The sequence below is a fragment of the Eschscholzia californica genome, unplaced genomic scaffold, assembly GCF_041429995.1.
Source record: "Eschscholzia californica isolate CP2 unplaced genomic scaffold, dmEscCali1.0.p SCAF_6, whole genome shotgun sequence".
Taxonomy (NCBI): domain Eukaryota; kingdom Viridiplantae; phylum Streptophyta; class Magnoliopsida; order Ranunculales; family Papaveraceae; genus Eschscholzia; species Eschscholzia californica.
Genome location: NW_028238483.1, coordinates 22,814,526 through 22,833,978, shown reverse-complemented (window position 1 = coordinate 22,833,978; position 19,453 = coordinate 22,814,526). Strand labels below are relative to the sequence as shown.

General features: G+C 36.9%; 3 protein-coding genes across 4 annotated transcripts; all 3 read left to right on the top strand.

The window, feature by feature from the left end:
• Positions 1-3,566: 3,566 nt before the first annotated feature.
• Positions 3,567-7,390, top strand: LOC147532561 (E2F transcription factor-like E2FE). Of its 2 annotated transcripts, none has more exons than XM_086645427.1 (10): positions 3,567-4,059; positions 4,165-4,285; positions 4,391-4,468; positions 4,555-4,611; positions 4,701-4,803; positions 5,017-5,096; positions 5,197-5,269; positions 5,379-5,452; positions 5,545-5,944; positions 7,052-7,390. In XM_086645427.1, exons 1-10 carry the CDS (start codon positions 3,950-3,952, stop codon positions 7,141-7,143), a joined length of 1,188 nt encoding a protein of 395 aa, XP_086501553.1. In that variant the 5' UTR covers positions 3,567-3,949; the 3' UTR covers positions 7,144-7,390. The 2 variants fall into 2 exon arrangements, with proteins under 2 accessions (XP_086501553.1, XP_086501554.1); XM_086645428.1 differs by having other exon boundaries at positions 3,571-4,059; positions 5,391-5,452.
• Positions 7,391-7,393: 3 nt separating this feature from the next.
• LOC147532560 (zinc ion binding protein) lies at positions 7,394-12,216 on the top strand. Its single transcript, XM_086645429.1, has 12 exons — positions 7,394-8,024; positions 8,379-8,492; positions 8,855-8,973; positions 9,234-9,280; positions 9,365-9,465; positions 9,550-9,634; positions 9,775-9,883; positions 10,123-10,294; positions 11,005-11,076; positions 11,230-11,343; positions 11,452-11,627; positions 11,893-12,216. The coding sequence occupies exons 1-11, from the start codon at positions 7,923-7,925 to the stop codon at positions 11,542-11,544; spliced, it is 1,128 nt and encodes a 375-aa protein (XP_086501555.1). The 5' UTR covers positions 7,394-7,922; the 3' UTR covers positions 11,545-11,627; positions 11,893-12,216.
• Positions 12,217-14,951: 2,735 nt separating this feature from the next.
• On the top strand, positions 14,952-19,177 carry LOC147532559 (zinc finger MYND domain protein). The gene is made up of 7 exons (XM_086645425.1): positions 14,952-15,580; positions 16,469-16,609; positions 16,690-17,055; positions 17,181-17,423; positions 17,925-18,017; positions 18,406-18,606; positions 18,710-19,177. The coding sequence occupies exons 1-7, from the start codon at positions 15,263-15,265 to the stop codon at positions 18,920-18,922; spliced, it is 1,575 nt and encodes a 524-aa protein (XP_086501551.1). The 5' UTR covers positions 14,952-15,262; the 3' UTR covers positions 18,923-19,177.
• Positions 19,178-19,453: the final 276 nt, after the last annotated feature.

The following is a 19,453-nucleotide window of genomic DNA, read 5'->3' as shown; positions in this document are numbered from 1 at the left end:
GGGGCTGCGCGGGAAGCTGGTCATTAAGTAGGGGTCATTTGGAAAATAACTCAAAAAAAATGGGAATAATTCCATTTTGGCCTAAGGGCACTTCGGAAAATTTTCGATTTTTTTGACACTTGGGGATCAAATCGAACTGTCAGACACTTATGGAGGCCAAAACAGTGAGTTGGTCACAAATTAAAGCCCAAAACGAAATTATTAAAATTGTAAGAGATAATACTATTAAAAGAAGACTAATAAGTATTGATTAAAATACTAATACACAACTAGTATTACATTGTCAACAGTTGGTAGCCCAAGTGGTCCCAAGGTGTTGACATAAACTCCAGAAATCCCTAGAGGTCCCAGGTTCGAATCCCAGAGAAGGTGGAATCTTTGGTTATTTGAATTGGGATTATTAGGGTGTAAATAAGGTAGTGTAGTTGTGCTTTAGGCCATTATCTAGTTGGGTTATAGGCCAGGTTATGTTTGAGTGGGCTATAGGCCAGGTCATGTTAGAGTTTGAGTGGGCGGGTAGCAAGCTAATCACATCTTTGATTGTATTCAATGCCAATTGTACGACAATGTAATCGGTTTCCAAAAAAAAAAAAAAACTAGTATTACATTGAGTACGCTAGGGTAGGCAAATCTCAATACAAACATTTAACTAAAACTACAATTGAAATTGGTACTAAACCATCGTTCCTAACTACTTCGTCCGTCCCAATTTAAAAATTTTGTATTCATTTTTGTTTGTCCCAAATTAAAAGTTGACCATATTAAATATCTACTTTTTCCAATGATGATTTTGTATTGGTGTTGACAATTTATGATGTGTTTATTAGCTAATTTGAGCATTTATTGGTAGAAAAATACCAAAATCCAGCACATTTTATATACTATAAAACATCACACTTTCTAGAATGGGTGATAATCAGCATCTTTGGGGTTCTTGAGAGTACTTGGGGGGAGATAAAACCATAAATGAAATAAAGCAAAAGTTTTTTTCTGAATCAAAATTATATGGATTATACTTCCATTATCTTTAATTTCAAATTCTTGCAATACTCTTAAGCCATTGTCCATTACATCATATTCGCATTGTAGATGACTAAGAAGATTTTCCATCCGTCTCTAATTATTAGACCTACTCACGTTATCTCAATCATACATTTTTGCATCCTTAGAAAACTACAATTAAGGAATTTCATGGGTAATTCGTAAAAGACATTTTCTTCTTCTTGAAGTAGGCTAGTCATTATGACTAGCTCCCAAACCATTGCAAGCATTTTACAACCCAGTGAAAACATTTTGCAAACCATTGCATATTGTTAACAAACAATTACCTATCGTTGTAAATGTTTCTTAAACCATTATCAACCACTGCAACTAGTCATGAACCATGGGATACATCTTCGAAACAATTTCAAATTGTTGCAAACTCTTACTAATCATTACAGTTTTTTAAATATTGCTAACATTTTGCAAACAATTACAAATAGTTGCAAGCCAGTGTCAACCATTACAAACAGATTCCAGTCTTGCAAATAATTGGAAATTGTTGCAACCGATTGCAAATATTTTATAAACCATTTGCAAAGTATCGATATACAAAATCAAAAATTTGTTGATTTTACAATAAATTTGGGAATAGTTCGAGAACAAAAACTTATTCGGAGATTGCGAACAACAATAAAAATATCTGAAGATTACATGAATTATAAAAAAAGAATCATTCAAGTACCAACGAGTTTCAAAACTAAAACTAGGTAAATGAGATTTTGTCGAAAAAGGTACCTGGTTTAGAGAGAGAAAGTGATGCGCAGTTTCAAAATTGATTTCAAGGGTATGTTCGATTTTTCGCAACGTAAGATAAATTAAAATAATACCATAAGGAGTTGAAGACTAGGAAAAATGATTAATCATTTTTCACAAAAAAAGAGAAATTTGACCAAATTTACATTTAGTAATGCGTGAAAATACTGAAAAAATCATCTCAGGTTATCAACATCTATAGTTACGCAGGAAGCTGGTCACACTTTAAGTCCAACAAAAAGTACCCCTTAGTTCTAATCTACATGACACAGAGATATCCGCTCAAAAAATTTGGGTGATTAAAACATAAAAGGCAATACTTTTATTAGGGTCCGTTTGATACATGTGATTTTTTTTCGATGGGAAAGAAAACCATTTGTTTTCTGATGGGAAAGAAAACAAATTTTCATATGGGATTGAATTTTAACTGTTTTGTTGGGTTGCAGGAATGTTAGGGAGTGCCTTAAAAAAAAATACAATTTCGACTTTTTGGGTGGTTATTTGACACCTAAAGGGGGTGTCGGTAGCAATAACTTGGGCGCTAGAAAATCTCAGAATTAGACCCCCATTAATCTCTCCCGAGATTAAACCTTACACCTCCTTAGGGTTCTTGCAATGGGAGGCAAAAAACCTCCATATTTAGGGAAAAAAACTGATTGATTAGATCTAGCGAGAGGTAGGTCATGAGATCGAGAAAGAGAAGGATGGATATCGAAGTGTTCATTGTTTTCTTCAGTTCACTGTATTCAAATCGAGAAGGAAGGTGTTTACTATATTCAAATCCATTGCAGAAGCAGTCAAATCAAGTTTAACAACAACAACTAATTCACCCGAAGAAGATGAAGATGAAAAATTCATTAAAGTATTGATTCCTTCGTACAAGGTTTTCAAACGATTTCACCCGAGCTTTGTCGTGGTGGTAGGGGGAGGGGGGGGGGGGGGGGGGTTATGAATCAAATAAGGTTTGGCTTTATTCAAAATCGAGCACCATCAACTCCTCTTCGTATTCCTTCCTGCAATTAGGGCTTCATGCATCAAATCGGTTTTGGCTGCAACCCATATTCCTTCCTGCAATTAAGGTTTCATATATCAATTGGTTTTGGCTTCAATCCGTATTCCTTCCTGATGTTGCTTTATCTTTGTTAGTATATGTTCAGTCTCTACTGATCTTACATGAAAAGCATGGATCCCAAACATTAGGCGAGAGGCAAAGAGAGTTTCTAGAGAGATGAGAGATTCTGAGGGAATGTGTGAGACAAAGATGGAGAAAATGATCAGGACTCGAAAGAGGGAGAAAGGAAAAGAGGAATTTACCCAAGTACCCCCGCACGAGGAGAGAGAGCGCGAGTTTGGAAAGTGAGTAAGAAATGGGTTTTCCCATGTAATAGCTAGGAAAATCACGTGGACAATTTTCACACTTTTTTTCCGTTGGAAATTGACTTTCACACTTAAGAGGGCCTACCAAACAGTGGAAAATCAATTTTCATAAGAAAATCGATTTTCTAACTTTATTTTTAGACGTGTCAAACAGATCCTTATTTTTCTTAACAAAATTATATGCTTGCTCGATCTTTTCTCTATTGCATATTTGGAAGCAAAGTAGAATCCTAGACACATAAATAGGAGTATAAGATATTAAAGATTCATGGAGAAATTAGGGATACCATTTAGTAGTTAACCTAATTTTAAGATAGAGAGAGAAAACAGAAGATTCCCTCGAAAATATCACCGTCTGAAAATTATACAAACGTGTAGCTTTATTTTCAAGCAACCAAACCAGGGGCATATCGTGTCATTTTCAGACAAATATTAAAATTACAAAAATAACCCTCAGATGAGCTTGCTGAATCAGAGAAAGTGAGGACAATCGGTGTAAAAAAATAAAATTCTCGCGCGCTTCATCTAGATCTGATTTTGAATTCCCTCCAAAAAAAAATCATTTTGATGTTTTAAAAGGGGTTTCAGATCTAATCGATTTTATTTTCAAATTCTTCACCCGCCATTAAAACCACTATCTTTCTTATCTTTTTTCTTCCCTCCAAAAGTTTCTTTCTCTCTCTCTACTTTCTCTCTCTAAATTAACCACAGATCAGACCTACCTACTTGTTTCTTGATTGAAGAACGATTTGAAGAATTAGGAGTATTGAATCTGATGGATGGATCGAGTGAGAAACTACCTTCTTTATCATCTTTGTTATATAATGATTCAAAGCATCATTCTTATAGCAGGAAGCAGAAATCTCTTGGTTTATTGTGCACCAAGTAAGTAAATTTGTTCACTTTCCCCTTTCTTGTTTCTCTCTCTTCTTAGATCTGTTTATAAGATATCATTATCAAGCTTGTTCCTTTTTTTTTGATTTGGAACAGTTTCTTGAGCTTGTACAATCGGGATGACGTTGAATCGATTGGATTAGATGACGCTGCGAATCGATTAGGAGTCGAGCGGCGGCGGATCTATGATATTGTTAACGTTTTGGAAAGTATTGGGGTAAATGACTTTTATCTTTTTATTTTGCCCTTTCAAGTTTCAATTCGTTGTGTTATTCAAGAGAGTGAAGAATTTTACTTATCTAGGGTTTTCTTGGGTCCTCAGGTTCTTACAAGGAAAGCGAAAAATCAGTACTCTTGGATAGGGTTTTCTGGAATTCCTAAGGCTTTAGATGAACTAATGGTAATCCAAGCATTATAGTTTCCTCAATTAGTTCAAGGTTTGAAATTTTTGGGGGGTTTTGCTTTAATATGGGTTTATTTGTGCAGGAAGAAACATTAAAAGAACCCAGCTCGAATGAGTCCGAGACTAGCAGAAATGAAACAGTGGGTTTTGATTAGGGTTTTATTTTCGTATTACCTTTTGTTATCCTGCTTTGTTATTGTTAATTTGAATTAGTACTTCTTAACTTCAGGTTCCCGTTGATGATGAAGACGAAAGGTTTTCAGATCCAATTAAGCAAGACAAATCCAACCCTAATTTTATTGCCCCTAAACCTTCTTCATCAGCCAAACTTGGTAAGCTTTCTCCTTGTTATCTCTTTATAACTATTAAACTGGTCTCACTAATTATTCACTTCAGTCTATTGTTGGTTTAATTGGGTGGGTATGCGTACCATCTAGTCCAAAATTAACCGTAATTTGACAAGAAGATAAACAAACTTATAGGCTTTAGGAAACTGGTGGTGTTTCAGTGTTAGAGTTTGACTGGTTCTTTGTTTATTGCTGTAGATGCTTCTGCAGAGAATCGAAGAGAGAAATCGTTGGGACTTCTTACTCAGAATTTTGTTAAGCTTTTCCTTAGCGACAAAGTAAGATTGGCTAATGTTACAATATTTATGCCTTTGCTCCAAAGCTTCATTGAGTTGATCCAATTGGATATAATCTTATACACTCTTTACCATTGTCCAGTCTATGTTGGTTTCCCTTGATGAAGCTGCAAAGATCTTACTCGGTGATATTAACAATCCTTCGCTGATGAGAAGTAATGAACTTTCCCTTCTTATTTATCTCTATTTTATCCTCCATTAATTACAATGACGAAAAGAATCAAAGTGAAGTAATATCCCTTTGACTAATACTCTCTTCATAAGATAATTCTGCAGCAAAAGTGAGACGACTTTATGACATTGCTAATGTGTTATCCTCCATGAATCTGATTGAAAAGGTAACCACATTACAAACTTAACTAGAGAAGAACAAAACAAAATCGCCTTAATTGATTTCGCTGATCTGTTTATTTCCTCAATTGAAATGCAGACGCATCATGCTGTGAGCAGAAAACCCGCATTTAGATGGCTAGGGGTTGACGGGAAATCTATGAATGAACCCTCTGAGTCTATGGAGTCAAAGAAAAGGATATTTGGTACTGATCTTTCAAACATCAATGCTAAGCGGAGTAGGGTGATGCCTATGTCCGATGAAAAGCCATGTGAAAATATTGATAGGCAAGTAAAATGTGAAGATGTGACAAATGAGAGTAACTGTGTAGCTTCACGAGAAGAGCAACAGCCAAAACAATGTTCGAAGGCTGTAGTTTTTGGTCCTTTTGGTCCGTCTTGTCTCCCCAAAGTGTGTGAAACTGAGAAAAAGACTCTCAAAAGTGTGCAAGATTTTGACAGCATGGCGGCATCCTATCGTCCGAAATATCACAACCAAGGTACTCCCTTGATTCGTATACTTAAATTTACATATTTTCCATATATTCTGTTGGTAAAAATGTGAGCAGATATAACACTGACCATCATCTCAGAACATAAAAAACAATCCTCATTTCACTCTTTTGAGATGTCAAGGAGAATTGTTTCAGAAGCAATAGATACTTGAGTTTTCCTTTCCCAGTAGGATTTTCTGAAAAGGTCCATAAGTATAAACTATATGAGCATGATCTGGGGACAGTCCCGAGTCCATGATGTATAGGAGGATTTTGTTCATCCTTCTACGACATATGGCAAAGATTTGATGTGTGATTGCCAATTTTAATCAATTTGTTGTAGATTGGTTGTTATTAATAAAAGCCACAGAATTTGAGACAAGTCGTTACTTCAAATCATCTTTAGAGGAAGCTATTCATGTGGATTTCGGGGCTGTCCTTCATATCATGACCTTCCCTTCTTCCTGTTGTTCCATTTCCAAACTCTGTAGTCAGCACCTCCCTTTTTAAAAGCTATTAAATTGTCTTGCCACAAAATGATCTTAAAGTCTGAGATTGTGTCCATCATCAATCATTAGTCATGCTGTTCATCCATTTCACTTCTATTTTATTTCTCAGTGTACCATGTCAAGTTGTTTTGCTCTAAAAACTAAGAATATCTTTCAAATGCCACACATGAGTTACTCTAGGCATGCCAGTTTGAACCAACAAACTCAATCGAACGTTGTTTACGTAAGTTTGGGTCTTGTTTATCATTTCAGTGACTTGATAGTTTCCAATAGCCCAGCACTCTCACGTCTCCATAGATCAAACTGTGAATTGTGATAAAAATGTTCTTAGGAGTCTTGATGTGCTGTAATTGCTACTGTATTACATGCGAAAGACAGCTTTGTTAGTAAGGTTATCACAAACTCCTTTCCTATATAGCCAATCGATCGAATGGGTATCCGTCACTTGTCCTTTCCAATAAGGTTCTATCAATCATGTTTATTTACTGCTCTTGTTGTCACTGTCTTAGCATTATATCTCCTTTACTTGGTGCCTTTTTGCAGAATATTAACATGAGAAGAACTAACAGAGGATGTTTTTTTGTTGTGATGTTTCTAATGGCAGCATTAAATGATCTATTTGCTCATTACCTTGAAGCTTGGAAGACTTGGTACGTTGAAGTCGCAGGAACTCAACCAGTACAACAATTTTCTTGACTTATTAATCTCTCTTCTCTCCCTTCTCCTCCCCTCTGCTTATTTAACCAAGTAAAAGAGTGTACAAGAATGAAATAGTTTTTTTTTCTTATTTATTGCATTAGATCTGTTGTCTTTTTAGAATTTGTTGAGAAACACAATATGGGCATGTTGTTGTTTATGCTATCTATTCGCCCACTAAATCGAATCGGTAATCCTCCATTTGGGTATCTTTGTAACCTTTTAATGGTCAATGAGTTTTCGATTCTATGTGCTATTGTTTTTCTTTATTTCAATGAAGTTAGCTCTATGGCTATTAGAGGGCTTGTTAGCTTGTATAAGTTTATAATGTTAACAAAATATTGATAGCTAATAAACATTGTATGATCTCTGATCTCTCTCTCTAAGATCTAAAGAGCTCATTTTTTTTTAATGAAAATTGATGCCATTGCATCCATGTCTTGTTACTTGGAACTGCTAAGTTTTCAATGAAGACCACCTCCTAGGCCATTAGTTTGTTGGTGTCAGCCAACTATCAATAATGAAGATCCTTTTTTAAAAAAAAAAAAAAAAGAAGACAAGATTTGAAGAAGCACAACTTTGAGCTTTCTTTACTCGCAATATAAACCAAAAAATCCAAAAGAAAAAGAACAACGAGTATAAAGTCAACGAGCATTGACCAAGGAGGTCAAGGGTTTGTTTTGAAGTACACATTACTTGCACTGACTGAATTGACAATTAAAGAAGTGGAGAAGATCAACAGTGAAGAAGAGAACTTAGAGAAGAGAGAGTTGAAAACGATGGAGTGCGCAGCAAAGGGACGCGGGAGACGATGCACTGGCCCGCCTACAAGACGTTGCGGTCGCTGCGGAGCTGTTGCTTACTGCTCCATCTCTCACCAGGTCTCTCTCTCTCTCTCTCTCTCTCTCTCTCTCTCTCTCTCTCTCTCTCTCTTTCTCTCTCTAGGTTTCTCTCTCTCTCTCTCTTTCTCTCTCTAGGTTTCTCTCTCTCTCTCTCTCTCTCTAGTATAATGGGTGTCTGGGTGGTAATTAGCACTCTTCAAATTACATAGGTAAGAAGCTGTATGGAGAGAGGTTCAGTTTGAAAGGAAGTGTTTAAATGTTTAAGAGTAGTAGTTCATGTATTTGTGTATCAGCCAATGAAACTCCCGGCGATGTGGATTTCCCAGTCTGTTCGTGTTTGTTTTTAGAATCTTGTACTAATAGCGGAATTATGTTCATTTGATCTTTGACCAGGTCTCCCATTGGAGTGATCATAAAGAAGAATGTGCAAGACTAGAACAACAGATGATGAATGCAGATATCTTACACGATTTTCCTTTTACATTCTCCGAAGAAGCTACAATTCAGGTACTACTTTGTCGTTTCGTTACCACTTCAATTCCTAATGAATATAACTATTAGTTGTACGTATCTTAGGATATGGGCCACACTGAAAGAATCACTTAAATCTACAAGTGAGACAATGTGCTAGTTCTGTAAGTATTAACCATCCGATCGAGCATTTTTTGTTTACCGTCACTAACGCAAAGTAGGAGATGTTAAAAGGATTTATCGGTGCTCTAGTACATCGATTTATCATTTTTAACTCAATACTCGGTTTCGCCTCTCACTCTTTACTTTTGGCCTTTCATTTTTTAATCTATTCTTAGTTATATGCATTTAGTTGGTCTGGTAATTTGTTTGACCTTTCTATTTTGGTTCACAAATAGGTATGTGAAAAGCAGGTGTCTCTGTGTACCTTCTTAACAAAATTGAACCTTCATCAAATAGGAATGTGGAAGTACGAGTGCACCTGTGTGCCATCAATTGCTTGCTGCGATCATTCAAGGTTTGTTCTTATGATTTTGCGCGGAGTAAAAATACCTATTTTATGTGGTTTATCCATGCCAACATGATCAAAGGACACTCGCATAGAATTTTTGAGGTTCCGTATAGAAAGCCCTTGTATGTTTAATGTAATGTTACCAAATACTCTGTTCCCCTTTCCCAGACCCTTTTTAGGGGGTTCGTGATCCAATGCTAAAAAATTAGCGTACCCGAATCCTGTCTTAATGAACCCAATCTCTTACTTTTCGTTCTATTTGACAGGGTTAAGGATGACTGGAATCTTTCAAGTGTATTATGCCCATGCGAGGGTATCGTTTCTTTTTGGTTTCTTATCCAAATAATTATCCAAACCAAAACTGATCCTTTAATTAGTTGATTTGATAAACATGCAGAGCCACTAACTTCATCACCACAGCATTTAAGTAGTTGGAAGGAATACTATGAGTGGAGGTGTCTCCCGTTGCATTCACCTGCTGCTTTGCTTCTTCACTGGGTATGATCTTCTTCTTTCTTCCATAGAAGTTGAAAGTTGGTTATACACTTGCCTTCAGACTGATTTTGGTATCATTTTTTTCAGCCACTCACTATATATCATGCCATTCAGATTGCAGTAAGTAGCTCGACCAAGAGCAATAATCACAAACTTCATATACATTATCTAGGTATACCATATTAGCTCCCAGGTGTTTTAAGATGGGAACCAGTATCTCCTTTCAACTGGTCATATAAGTTTATGGGGACAATTTTTATTCATTTGCCAAGCTAACTGAGTGATTTATCTTCTTTTAACCCAATAATGCAGGACCTGATAAAGAGCTTCACCAACTAATTGTATTTGGGGAGTTACGTGCCCTATTTCCAGGTCTTCAAGTTCATATTGAGCTAATTGGACCAGCAGTTCCAGAACTAAGGTTGGTGTGGATGCAACACCTTATTGTAGTTCTTCAACTAATTACTTTATTGATTATGTACCTTGTGGAAAGGGAAGTTTGTTTTACTGAATCATAATTTTAGACTATTCATAAATAACAATGAAATATGGTTGGTTCTTTTGGGCTCTCCGTCTGCCATGTTATACCTTTTATAAGATAAATGTTTCTATTGTTGCCTGCTTGCTGCACTCATAAACTTGTTTCATTGGAATGAGTAGGGATGGCGAGATTATCAAAGTTTGTAGCTATGGTTACTGTGTTGATGCAGAATGCAGTTGCAAGTCCCAAAGAGCAAATTTTGACCTCAGTATATCTGATGGCGAAACTACGGAAGTGACTTTGCAGCTCCATCGAGGTTTTTATCACGACCGATATAGAGATATACTTAAGGTACTTTCTATCTTTCTCTCAACTGTAATTCTTATGAAACTTTGGATCAATATATTGCAATGGGTCTCCGAAAAGGAAATTGTTCTAGACTTCAATGCGACAGCCCAAGCACAACAAAAACAACAAAAAAACCTTTTACATTGATATTTCATTAATTCAAGCTTTAGATCAACTCTTAACAGATTAACTTTTTTTTAGAACAATATGACTTGGGAGCTATTTACATTTTCTTAGAACAATGTCTTGTGCACGCCTCAAGGCAATATATAGGTGTACGGTGTACCGCATCTGAGCGTAAGCCTCTCTATGCAGTAGAGGGGCGTAGATATCCGCAGTAGTCATTCCTATGTTTGCCATTTTACTCTCTCTTTTTTTATTGTAGAGCGAGGTTGTAGAGGGAGAAAGTGACAAATCAGTGAAATGACAACCTTTGTTCTCTTTTTCATCTCTTTTTCTTTTGTTCATAATGTGAAGGTCTTCAAATAAAGGAGAGATTGAGAGAAATTTAAATAGAAAATGAGAAGAACTGAAAAATGATTGTTGCCCTTTTTCTCTCTCTGTTTCTTTAACTTGCAGAGTAGTCAAAGCGTTAAAAGTGACAAATCGAAGCTACGCCTCCTTATCACTTCGAGGCACCGCTTGACATTGTTAAAGAATACCTCACCGAGGCTAATTAAATCTTACAACTTCAATTGTTTCTGTTCATATAGGACACTGTTCCTGATCTTATTGTTGCTCCAAATGCTGGAATTGCTGCTTATTCTAGCTGGATACCAACTATCGTATGTCTTCTTTACATTACAAATTCCTTTCTAGTGTACTTGGTGTGAAGAATCAATTGATTAGAGATTAGAGTAATGTTAAGGTAAAAAAAACGTATTCTCCTCATCATTTGAATTTTTTCCCCATGATTATAGAATTTATACTGGTTTCAGGAATTGGTAAAGGAGATAAATGTGCCAGCAATCTTCTCCGACTATTGTGAGGAAGCTGCACATCTAGCTGCCTCGTGCATTACTACTCTAACCAACCGCCCTCTAAGGCTCCCTGTATGTGTATTTCATATTCATCCTCCATCTAACAATCATATATGTATATATATTATGCAACGAAGAAAATAAGGTAGGGTAAACTACTAACTATGAATTTGGTTACAGATTCAATTGAATCCATTCAGGCAGCCTATGGCAGTGGAAGACAGTGCTTTGTTCCTTCCTTGCTACTCAAATTGCTTCCTCTTTGGAATGTGATGTGAATCGAGTGAGGGGAGCAAGCTCACACACCTATTTCAAGAACTAGCTCACTTTACATGGCAAGCTTCTCCAAGAAAAAGGTATATATTTTCAGTTCTTTGTTGAATCGTACTGATCAACTTTCGATAACTCAGGAAAAGATGGAAGATTTTATAGTAGAAATACTGGTTTACGCGTCACTGACTACAGGTCCACAAGACATAAGATGACCAATAATCTCATACTAGAAAGAGTTGCTGCATAAGATGATCAATAATCTCATACTAGAAAGAGTTTGAGGCTTTGGTTTCTCCATTAAACACTTTAGATCAGACCCTGATTTCAGCTTTATATTTACTTTTGCAGGTCAAGAAGCATCTGCTGTGTAAAATTGCAGGTACAAATCATTATTGCTATCCATCTGTTATCAAGGTGAAGCATTAGAGTTGCCTAGCGAAACATTAGGGTGTTAAAGAACATGATCTGAGGATTCTAAGGTGAAACCAAAGCCCTAATCTACTTTCAGACCTATGGAGCAAGAGAGGTTTATTAGCAGTGTAATTACCTTTTATCTCTATTGTGAACAAAACATTCACTTTTATGTTATGAATATGATGTTTATATAATATATGAAGTTGTTGAAATTGTTCACTAGTAATAATAAGAAGAGAGGATGGTATCTTTTCAAAAGTATTGGACGCCTGAAATGACTTCCCCTTCTCTTCTCTCGTGCCAAGAGCGCGTCATTCCGCCCATGGATGGAGTAAATAAAAGTGGTCCTGGTCTTGAGCACCTTGAATAATCTGTCCACATAAAGATTACATTTTTATTTTTAGTCCAAAAACTTAGTTGATTGAGTTTTGTTCAATAATCTTCATCTTTAAGTCACTTCCATCAACTTTCAACCACTACTGCAACTTCATATCACCAGTCACTACCAGTTTATCCTTTTCTGTCTCTCTCTCTCTCTCTCTCTCTCTTAGTCTCTCTCTCTATCTTCTCTTCCTCTCACCATCTTTCTAGATTTAAAGATGTATATCACAGAGAAAAGAGCATCTCCAGTGCAAGACTCAATCTTAAAATCTTAAGTGCCACCTAGGACTTTAGAGTTTTTTTTGAGAAAAAACCTCTCCAATGCAAAACTCAATTGAGATCTTAAGATGATGTGGAATTAAGTTTTAAGATGTCTCAACTAGAAACTCTATTTTTGAGATCTTTTTTGAGAGTCTTAAGTGTCATAGTCATCAAATTTAATTTTTGGACCAATAGAAAGCCTTTCTTTCTCAACCACTTTTTCCTAATAAATGTATGTGTGACATGTGTATCTATTAGAGTTTTTTAGAGTGTTGCATTGGAGAAGGACTTGAATTAGAGACACTCAAGTTAGCCACGTAGGAAAAATAATCTCAATTGTGACTCAACACATAAGCCAATTAGAGTTTTTTCTGAGTTTTGCATTGGAGATGCTCTAAGAAGAGAAAAAGATGAGAGTGTAAAGAAGAGAAATGGTGTTGGTGGTGGTCGTGGTCCAGAGTGGAAAAGGAGGAAGATGTGTTTGATTATTGCTCTAAGAAATTTGATAAAATCTATATTTTCTCTTTAAAATTTTGTGGTGTAGAAAATATTTTTTGTCCACTTTTTTTTTTTGAAATCAAGGGAACAATATCCATTAATAAGTGATTAAATCACAATATTACATGGATGAATTCTTATTTCATGAAATAGGGCTGGAGGCCCAATTTCATGTTTTTTTTTTGTCATTAGGCCCCATATATAGTTCGGAAATAGTCTTGAAGGACAATTCTAAAAGCACTCCCATTTCTAATGCCGAAATTGCCCTTAGAATCTTAGCTTGCGAAACTTTGCAAACTGGTTTGCACTGCTTTGCAATCTGGTTTGCAGAGCTTTGCAATCCCGTTTGCCTTGCAATGACTTTGCAATCTGGTTTGCAGAGCTTTGCAAACTAGTTTGCACTACTTTGCGATTTGATTTGTCTTGCAAAGCTTTACAATCTGGTTTGCAGAGCTTTGCAAACTGGTTTGCAAACTAGTTTGCAATAAAGTCAGTTTCGTCTTTTCCCTATTTTATTTACAAAAATGCCACAGGGAGCTGAAGCCTATAAAAAGTTGATAAATCCTTTTTAGAGTTAATTCCTATATGACCCCCTACTTTGTGACCAGCTTCCTTTATGGCCCCCTTTTTTTCGTAAATTCAAATATGACCCCCTTTTTTGAGGTAAATGTCCTGATTACCCTTCTTATTAATATTTTTTCAACATAAAAAAAAACTTGAATTCCACCTCACTTCCTACTCCCCCACACATATCTCTCCACATCATCTCTCTCTCTCCAACTCACCTCTCTAACTCACCTCTCTCTCTCTCTCCAAGTCACTCCTTCTTCTCCGACCAAGGTCGCCGGTCGGAAATTTTCCGGCCGGCGACCTTAAAAAAAAAAAAAAAAAAATTTTTTTTTACCTCTTCTCTCTCTCTCTCTAGAAACTCCGGCGAAGGGGAAACCCCTTCGCTGAACAGACCTTCGTGGTCTGTTCAAGAACAAACCTTGAAGGTCTGTTCACGAACAGATCTTGAACAAACCTTCGTGGTCTGTTCAAGAACAAACCTTGAAGGTCTGTTCACGAACAGATCACGAAGGTCTGTTCACGAACAGATCTTGAACAGACCACGAAGGTCTGTTCACGAACAGATCTTGAACAGACCACGAAGGTCTGTTCACGAACAGATCTTGAACAGACCACGAAGGTCTGTTCACGAACAGACCACGAAGGTCTGTTCACGAACAGACCACGAAGGTCTGTTCTCCGGCGAAGGGGAAACCCCTTCGCCAGAGTTTCTAGAGAGAGAGAGATGAGGGTAAATTTTTTTTTTTTTTTTTTTAAGGTCGTCGGAGAAGAAGGAGTGACTTGGAGAGAGAGAGAGAGGTGAGTTAGAGAGAGATATGAGTTGGAGAGAGAGAGAGAGGTGAGTTGGAGAGAGAAAGAGAGAGGTGAGTTAGAGAGAGAGATGAGTTGGAGAGAGAGAGGTGAGTTGGAGAGAGAGGTGACGTGGAGAGAGATAAGTGGTGGAGTAGGAAGTGAGGTGAAATTTAGGTTTTGTTTTTTATTTTATTTTGAAAATACATTAATCAGAGGGGTAGTGATGACATTTGTCTGAAAATAGGGGGGCATATTTGAATTTACGAAAAAAGGGGGCCATAAAGGAAGCTGGTCACAAAGTAGGGGGCCATATAAGAGTTAACTCTCCTTTTTAACCAAAACTCAAATTTTTTAGGGAGTTTTGACCGAATTTTCCTTCTTATTTTTTTGTCCTACGGTTATACATCTAGAATTTCGAGTCAACCCTGGTAGACCAAGTCAAAGAGGTCAAGACTGGTCAGAGTAGTACTGGTAGTTGGGAACAAGTACTCACTGAGGAGGATGTGCTACTGAGATCAGGAGGATGCTAATTAATCAGTTCCTTGAAGACGGTCATCATCTCAAACAACAACTTTAACGCTAAACTTTCCTACTTAAGGAAAATTAAAGTCTAATCCGCAACGACTTTCTTTAATCACTACTTCACATTAATTAATCTTCAAAAACGTCCTTATCTGGTTTTTTTGTTTTTTCTCACATGGCAGTTTGAAACCTACCCCATTCCATCCATGATCATACCCCTTTCATCCTTTCTCGAAATTTAGGGTTTCACTGCAACTCAATTCTGATTGAATTGACGTCAATGGCGTCATCTTCACCTAAATTGGTGTTTAGGATTTTATTCCTTTTAGGGTTAGGGTTTGGATTGGATTTAGGGCAGGCTTTCAAAGTGCCATTTAGGGTTAAGGATGTACTTCCAGTTCTCCCTAAAGAAGTTTCATGGCCACTGCTGAATAATTTGCATAGTGCCGTTGATTTATTGCCTTCTTTTGTTGGATCTGTTACGCCTAATAATGGTTCGATTGACTGGAAAGGAGCTTGCTTTTATGGAAACGAAGCTCGGATGGAGTTCACTGATGGCGGTGACAAGGGTTTGGGTGGTGGTATTCTCTATCTCAAGGTCTCTCTCTCTCTCTAGTTCTTATCTTTCCAATAATTTGCTCGAATTTAAGTATTTGGGATTAAAAATAGGGCAACTTTCCTTTTCAGTCGAAGCTGATAGGATGAATTAAGGTCTTAAAGTTGAAATTTCAACACGAAAAACTAATATTATTAATTGTGGTGAAGAAACAATTGAAAGCTGTTTTTCCATAAAGAACTTAGCAGCAAATTCATATTATATGTGAAAAGATGATCTTAACACAGTTTGAGTCAGTCAATCAGAAAAAAGGTTTCACTTTGGGTGAAATGTATAATATAATTATTAACTATTGCAAGTTTTAATGATTGTGAGCAAAAGAAGAACACATTTTCAGATATGGAAATGTTGTTGTTGTTTTTCGACGATTTGAGTAATTCATGTTAATTTTGTGGACATCTAACTACAAACCAGTTGGGAATGAGCGGAGAAGACTTAGATATTGTATTTGTGGTTACAAGAGAGCCCTTTCCCCATGTGGGACTATTCTCACATGCCTTCTCATTTGTGGCGTTATTTGAGCCTAACATGTGTCTTTTTCTTGGGGTGATACGGAGCACGTCTTGCTGTTGGCCTATTATGCTCTGATACCATTTTAAGCTTGTGAAGATACAACTCAAACCCATTGGGGATGAGTGGAGATGACCTAAATATTGTATTCTTGGTTAAGATTATCTTTTGTTCATGTGGGACTAACCTCACAGTTCGACCATAACCGAAATCCCTATTTGATTATTTAATTGTAGCTACAATTTGTTCACTGTGTAGATGTAGTTAGGTTACATATATTGAAGAGGTTGGCCCATCAATTGTTGTTTAGTTTATCTATTGTTTCTGTCAAATTATTTCATGGTTATTCCTTTTCAACAGACTGATGCAGCTCACAGTTGGACTTGTATGGATCTCTATGTATTTGCAACACCCTATAGGGTAATATGGGATTACTATTTCGCTGCTCGAGAGCATACTTTGAAGATCGATTCGTGGGAAGAACCTGCAGAATTAGAATATGTAAGTTTTAGTTTTGATTTACTAATTTTGTTGTGGATATCTTGAACGCGAAGTTGACATTTTTGGAGATTGTTCATCAGGTGAAGCAGCATGGGATATCCGTATTTCTAATGCCATCAGGAATGCTAGGAACGTTTATGTCTTTGATAGATGTCTTGCCTTTATTTTCAAACTCTTGGATGGGTCAGAATTCGAACATAGCTTTTCTACAGAAACACATGGGAGCAAAATTTGAGAAACGTAGTAAGCCGTGGCAGGCGACAATAAATCCAGAGGACGTTCATTCTGGTGATTTTTTAGCAGTATCAAAAATTCGTGGTCGTTGGGGTGGATTTGAGACACTGGAGAAATGGGTAACAGGTGCATTTGCGGGTCATACTGCAGTTTGCTTGAAAGACGATTCTGGCAATCTCTGGGTTGGTGAATCAGGGCACGAGAATGAGAAGGTATTGCCATGGTTTTATGTCAATTTCCTTGTAGGAGATCGGGCGACTGTTTGAATGAACTTTCTTACCTAGATCTCTGATACTCTCTCTCTTGTTCTTTAGTTTTACTCTTCTTTGCTTGATAGGGAGAGGAGATTATAGTGGTAATTCCATGGGATGAATGGTGGAAACTGGCATTAAAGGACGATTCAAATCCGCACATAGCTTTGCTTCCATTACACCCAGAGATTCGGGCGAAGTTTAACTCCACTGCTGCATGGGCGTATGCCCGCAGTATGACAGGCAAGCCATATGGTTACCACAATATGATATTTAGTTGGATTGATACCATTGCCGACAACTATCCACCTCCTCTTGATGCTCATTTGGTAGATCTCTTTGCATAACTAAATTACTTTAACTTAGTTACAACTTCTGTATTTCTTAATCATTGTTGCCTATTTGACACCCGTTACATTGTGAAACTGATCCGCAAGTGTAGCATTACTCATGAATTCACTTGCAACTCTCTCTCTCTCTCTCCCCATGTACAAACGACCTCATGCGCAATAGCTTGAGGGCTTATAGCTTGAGGGCTTATAGCACTCTTTTCATGCATGATTTCATTAACAACATGGTGTACAAAAATACACTCACACACTTATATAGCTCTAGTTGGGAGACACAATATCACGTCGTGTGCTATGAACTGTGTTATATCGCGACTGAATGTTACATCTTTCTCACTTGAATCATCAAATTCTAAGGATGCAGATAACAATGGCTGAATGGGGTATTGTGCACCTAAAGCCATTGCTTTGTTTCTGGTCTCCATGTCTTTATTTCTACTTATTGTTCTAGTCTCCTAAGTTTGCTTACAATTTTTCCAGGTTGTTTCTGTTATGTCTATGTGGGCTCGAATTCAACCTGCATATGCTGCTAATATGTGGAATGAAGCTCTAAATAAGCGATTGGGAACTGAGGTATGTGCACATGCTTTTAACTGAGTGTTTTATTCTCCTGAATTTCTTTTTACTATAAACCTTTGCAACTGGTGTTTATATCACTGCTTATAATTGATGTGAAACCCAAGTGGTTTTTCCATTCGATGTATATTGATCTGAAGTTGACGGATCGTGGAGTGGTGGCGGTGGTGGAGGTTTTGTGATGGTACAAAATGCAAAATACATCAATTTTTTTCTTCCGTAATCTAGCTTTTCAAAAATGCTTTATGCTTTTAGAGAAAAAAGGCATTTCTAGCTTAAAATGAGGCACATTTTATCAAACAAACGCATTAAGTTTTCAATAAGCTTTTAAGTCCCTTATTGTCCTTCACGTGGAATCCAACGTCCATTTAATGTCTTCTTGTAGGGTTTGGACTTGTATGGAGTTTTGACGGAAACAGAACAACGGGGTATAACATTCGACGAATTGCTTACTATTCCCGAACAAGACGAGTGGGTGTACAGTGATGGAAAATCAACGACATGTGTTGCCTTCATCCTTCAAATGTATAAAGAGGCTGGAATTTTCGGCCCTGTTTCCAGTTCTATTCAGGTTACAGAGTTCACTGTGAGTATCGAACCCTAGAGAACCTTTTATCTGATTCATACCTAAACTCAAATTTTGGACCCAAATTTATGCAACTCTGACATGGAAAAACTGTTATTTGCAGATCCGAGATGCTTACATACTAAAAATATTCGAGAATAACAGAACACGATTGCCCATCTGGTGTAATGATATAGATGGTTCACTTCCGTTCTGCCAGATTCTTGGGGAGTATCGGATGGAGTTACCTCAATATAATAGCTTAGAACCATACGCCAAAATGAACGAGAATTGCCCATCCTTGCCTCCAACTTACGAGAGGCCTATGAGTTGTTAAATTGGGTATGAATCTCGAACTTGGTCTTATTTATGGTCTGTGAATTTAACAATAATGTTCTGCTATATTTTACTATGTTTCGAAGATATATATGTCCACGATATAGACATGAGCACTTATTGCTGTTTCGCCTTCTGCCGATGTGTATATTTGTTTTTTTTTTCTTTTTATGGAGTAGGCGTTTATATCAGTGTTTCTTGTACTTTGTAAGCTTAGAAGATATAATAAGAAATTCTACGAATTTAGTTTGTATTATGGCAACCTTTCAAGAATCAAGCTTGATATAGAAGTTGAAAAATAAATAATTTTTAACCTCAGAAGTTATGGTTTTAATAGAGGGAAGTGAGAAGAGATATGTCCTTCAACTCTAAAGATGCGTCTGTGGAGAATAAAGCGCAATGACTTGTAGGAAAAATATTCTAATATTTCGAGGCACTAGTATAACCATTTTTGCACCGGAAAGGCGCAATGACTTGAGGACGCGCATTAAGTGCAGAATAAAGCGTGTCCCCTCTATGATCAACATATTGA

What these genes read in the sequence shown, in the direction of transcription:
- LOC147532561 (XM_086645427.1), top strand. Translation starts at nt 3,950, where the DNA reads ATGGATGGATCGAGTGAGAAACTACCTTCTTTATCATCTTTGTTATAT. An exon ending in CTTGGTTTATTGTGCACCAA is followed by an intron (nt 4,060 to 4,164) that starts GTAAGTAAATTT and finishes GATTTGGAACAG; the next exon opens with TTTCTTGAGCTTGTACAATC. An exon ending in AGACTAGCAGAAATGAAACA is followed by an intron (nt 4,612 to 4,700) that starts GTGGGTTTTGAT and finishes TCTTAACTTCAG; the next exon opens with GTTCCCGTTGATGATGAAGA.
- LOC147532559 (XM_086645425.1), top strand. Translation starts at nt 15,263, where the DNA reads ATGGCGTCATCTTCACCTAAATTGGTGTTTAGGATTTTATTCCTTTTA. An exon ending in CAGGGCACGAGAATGAGAAG is followed by an intron (nt 17,056 to 17,180) that starts GTATTGCCATGG and finishes TTTGCTTGATAG; the next exon opens with GGAGAGGAGATTATAGTGGT. An exon ending in ATAAGCGATTGGGAACTGAG is followed by an intron (nt 18,018 to 18,405) that starts GTATGTGCACAT and finishes GTCTTCTTGTAG; the next exon opens with GGTTTGGACTTGTATGGAGT.
- LOC147532560 (XM_086645429.1), top strand. Translation starts at nt 7,923, where the DNA reads ATGGAGTGCGCAGCAAAGGGACGCGGGAGACGATGCACTGGCCCGCCT. An exon ending in GCTTGCTGCGATCATTCAAG is followed by an intron (nt 8,974 to 9,233) that starts GTTTGTTCTTAT and finishes TCTATTTGACAG; the next exon opens with GGTTAAGGATGACTGGAATC. An exon ending in ACCGCCCTCTAAGGCTCCCT is followed by an intron (nt 11,344 to 11,451) that starts GTATGTGTATTT and finishes ATTTGGTTACAG; the next exon opens with ATTCAATTGAATCCATTCAG.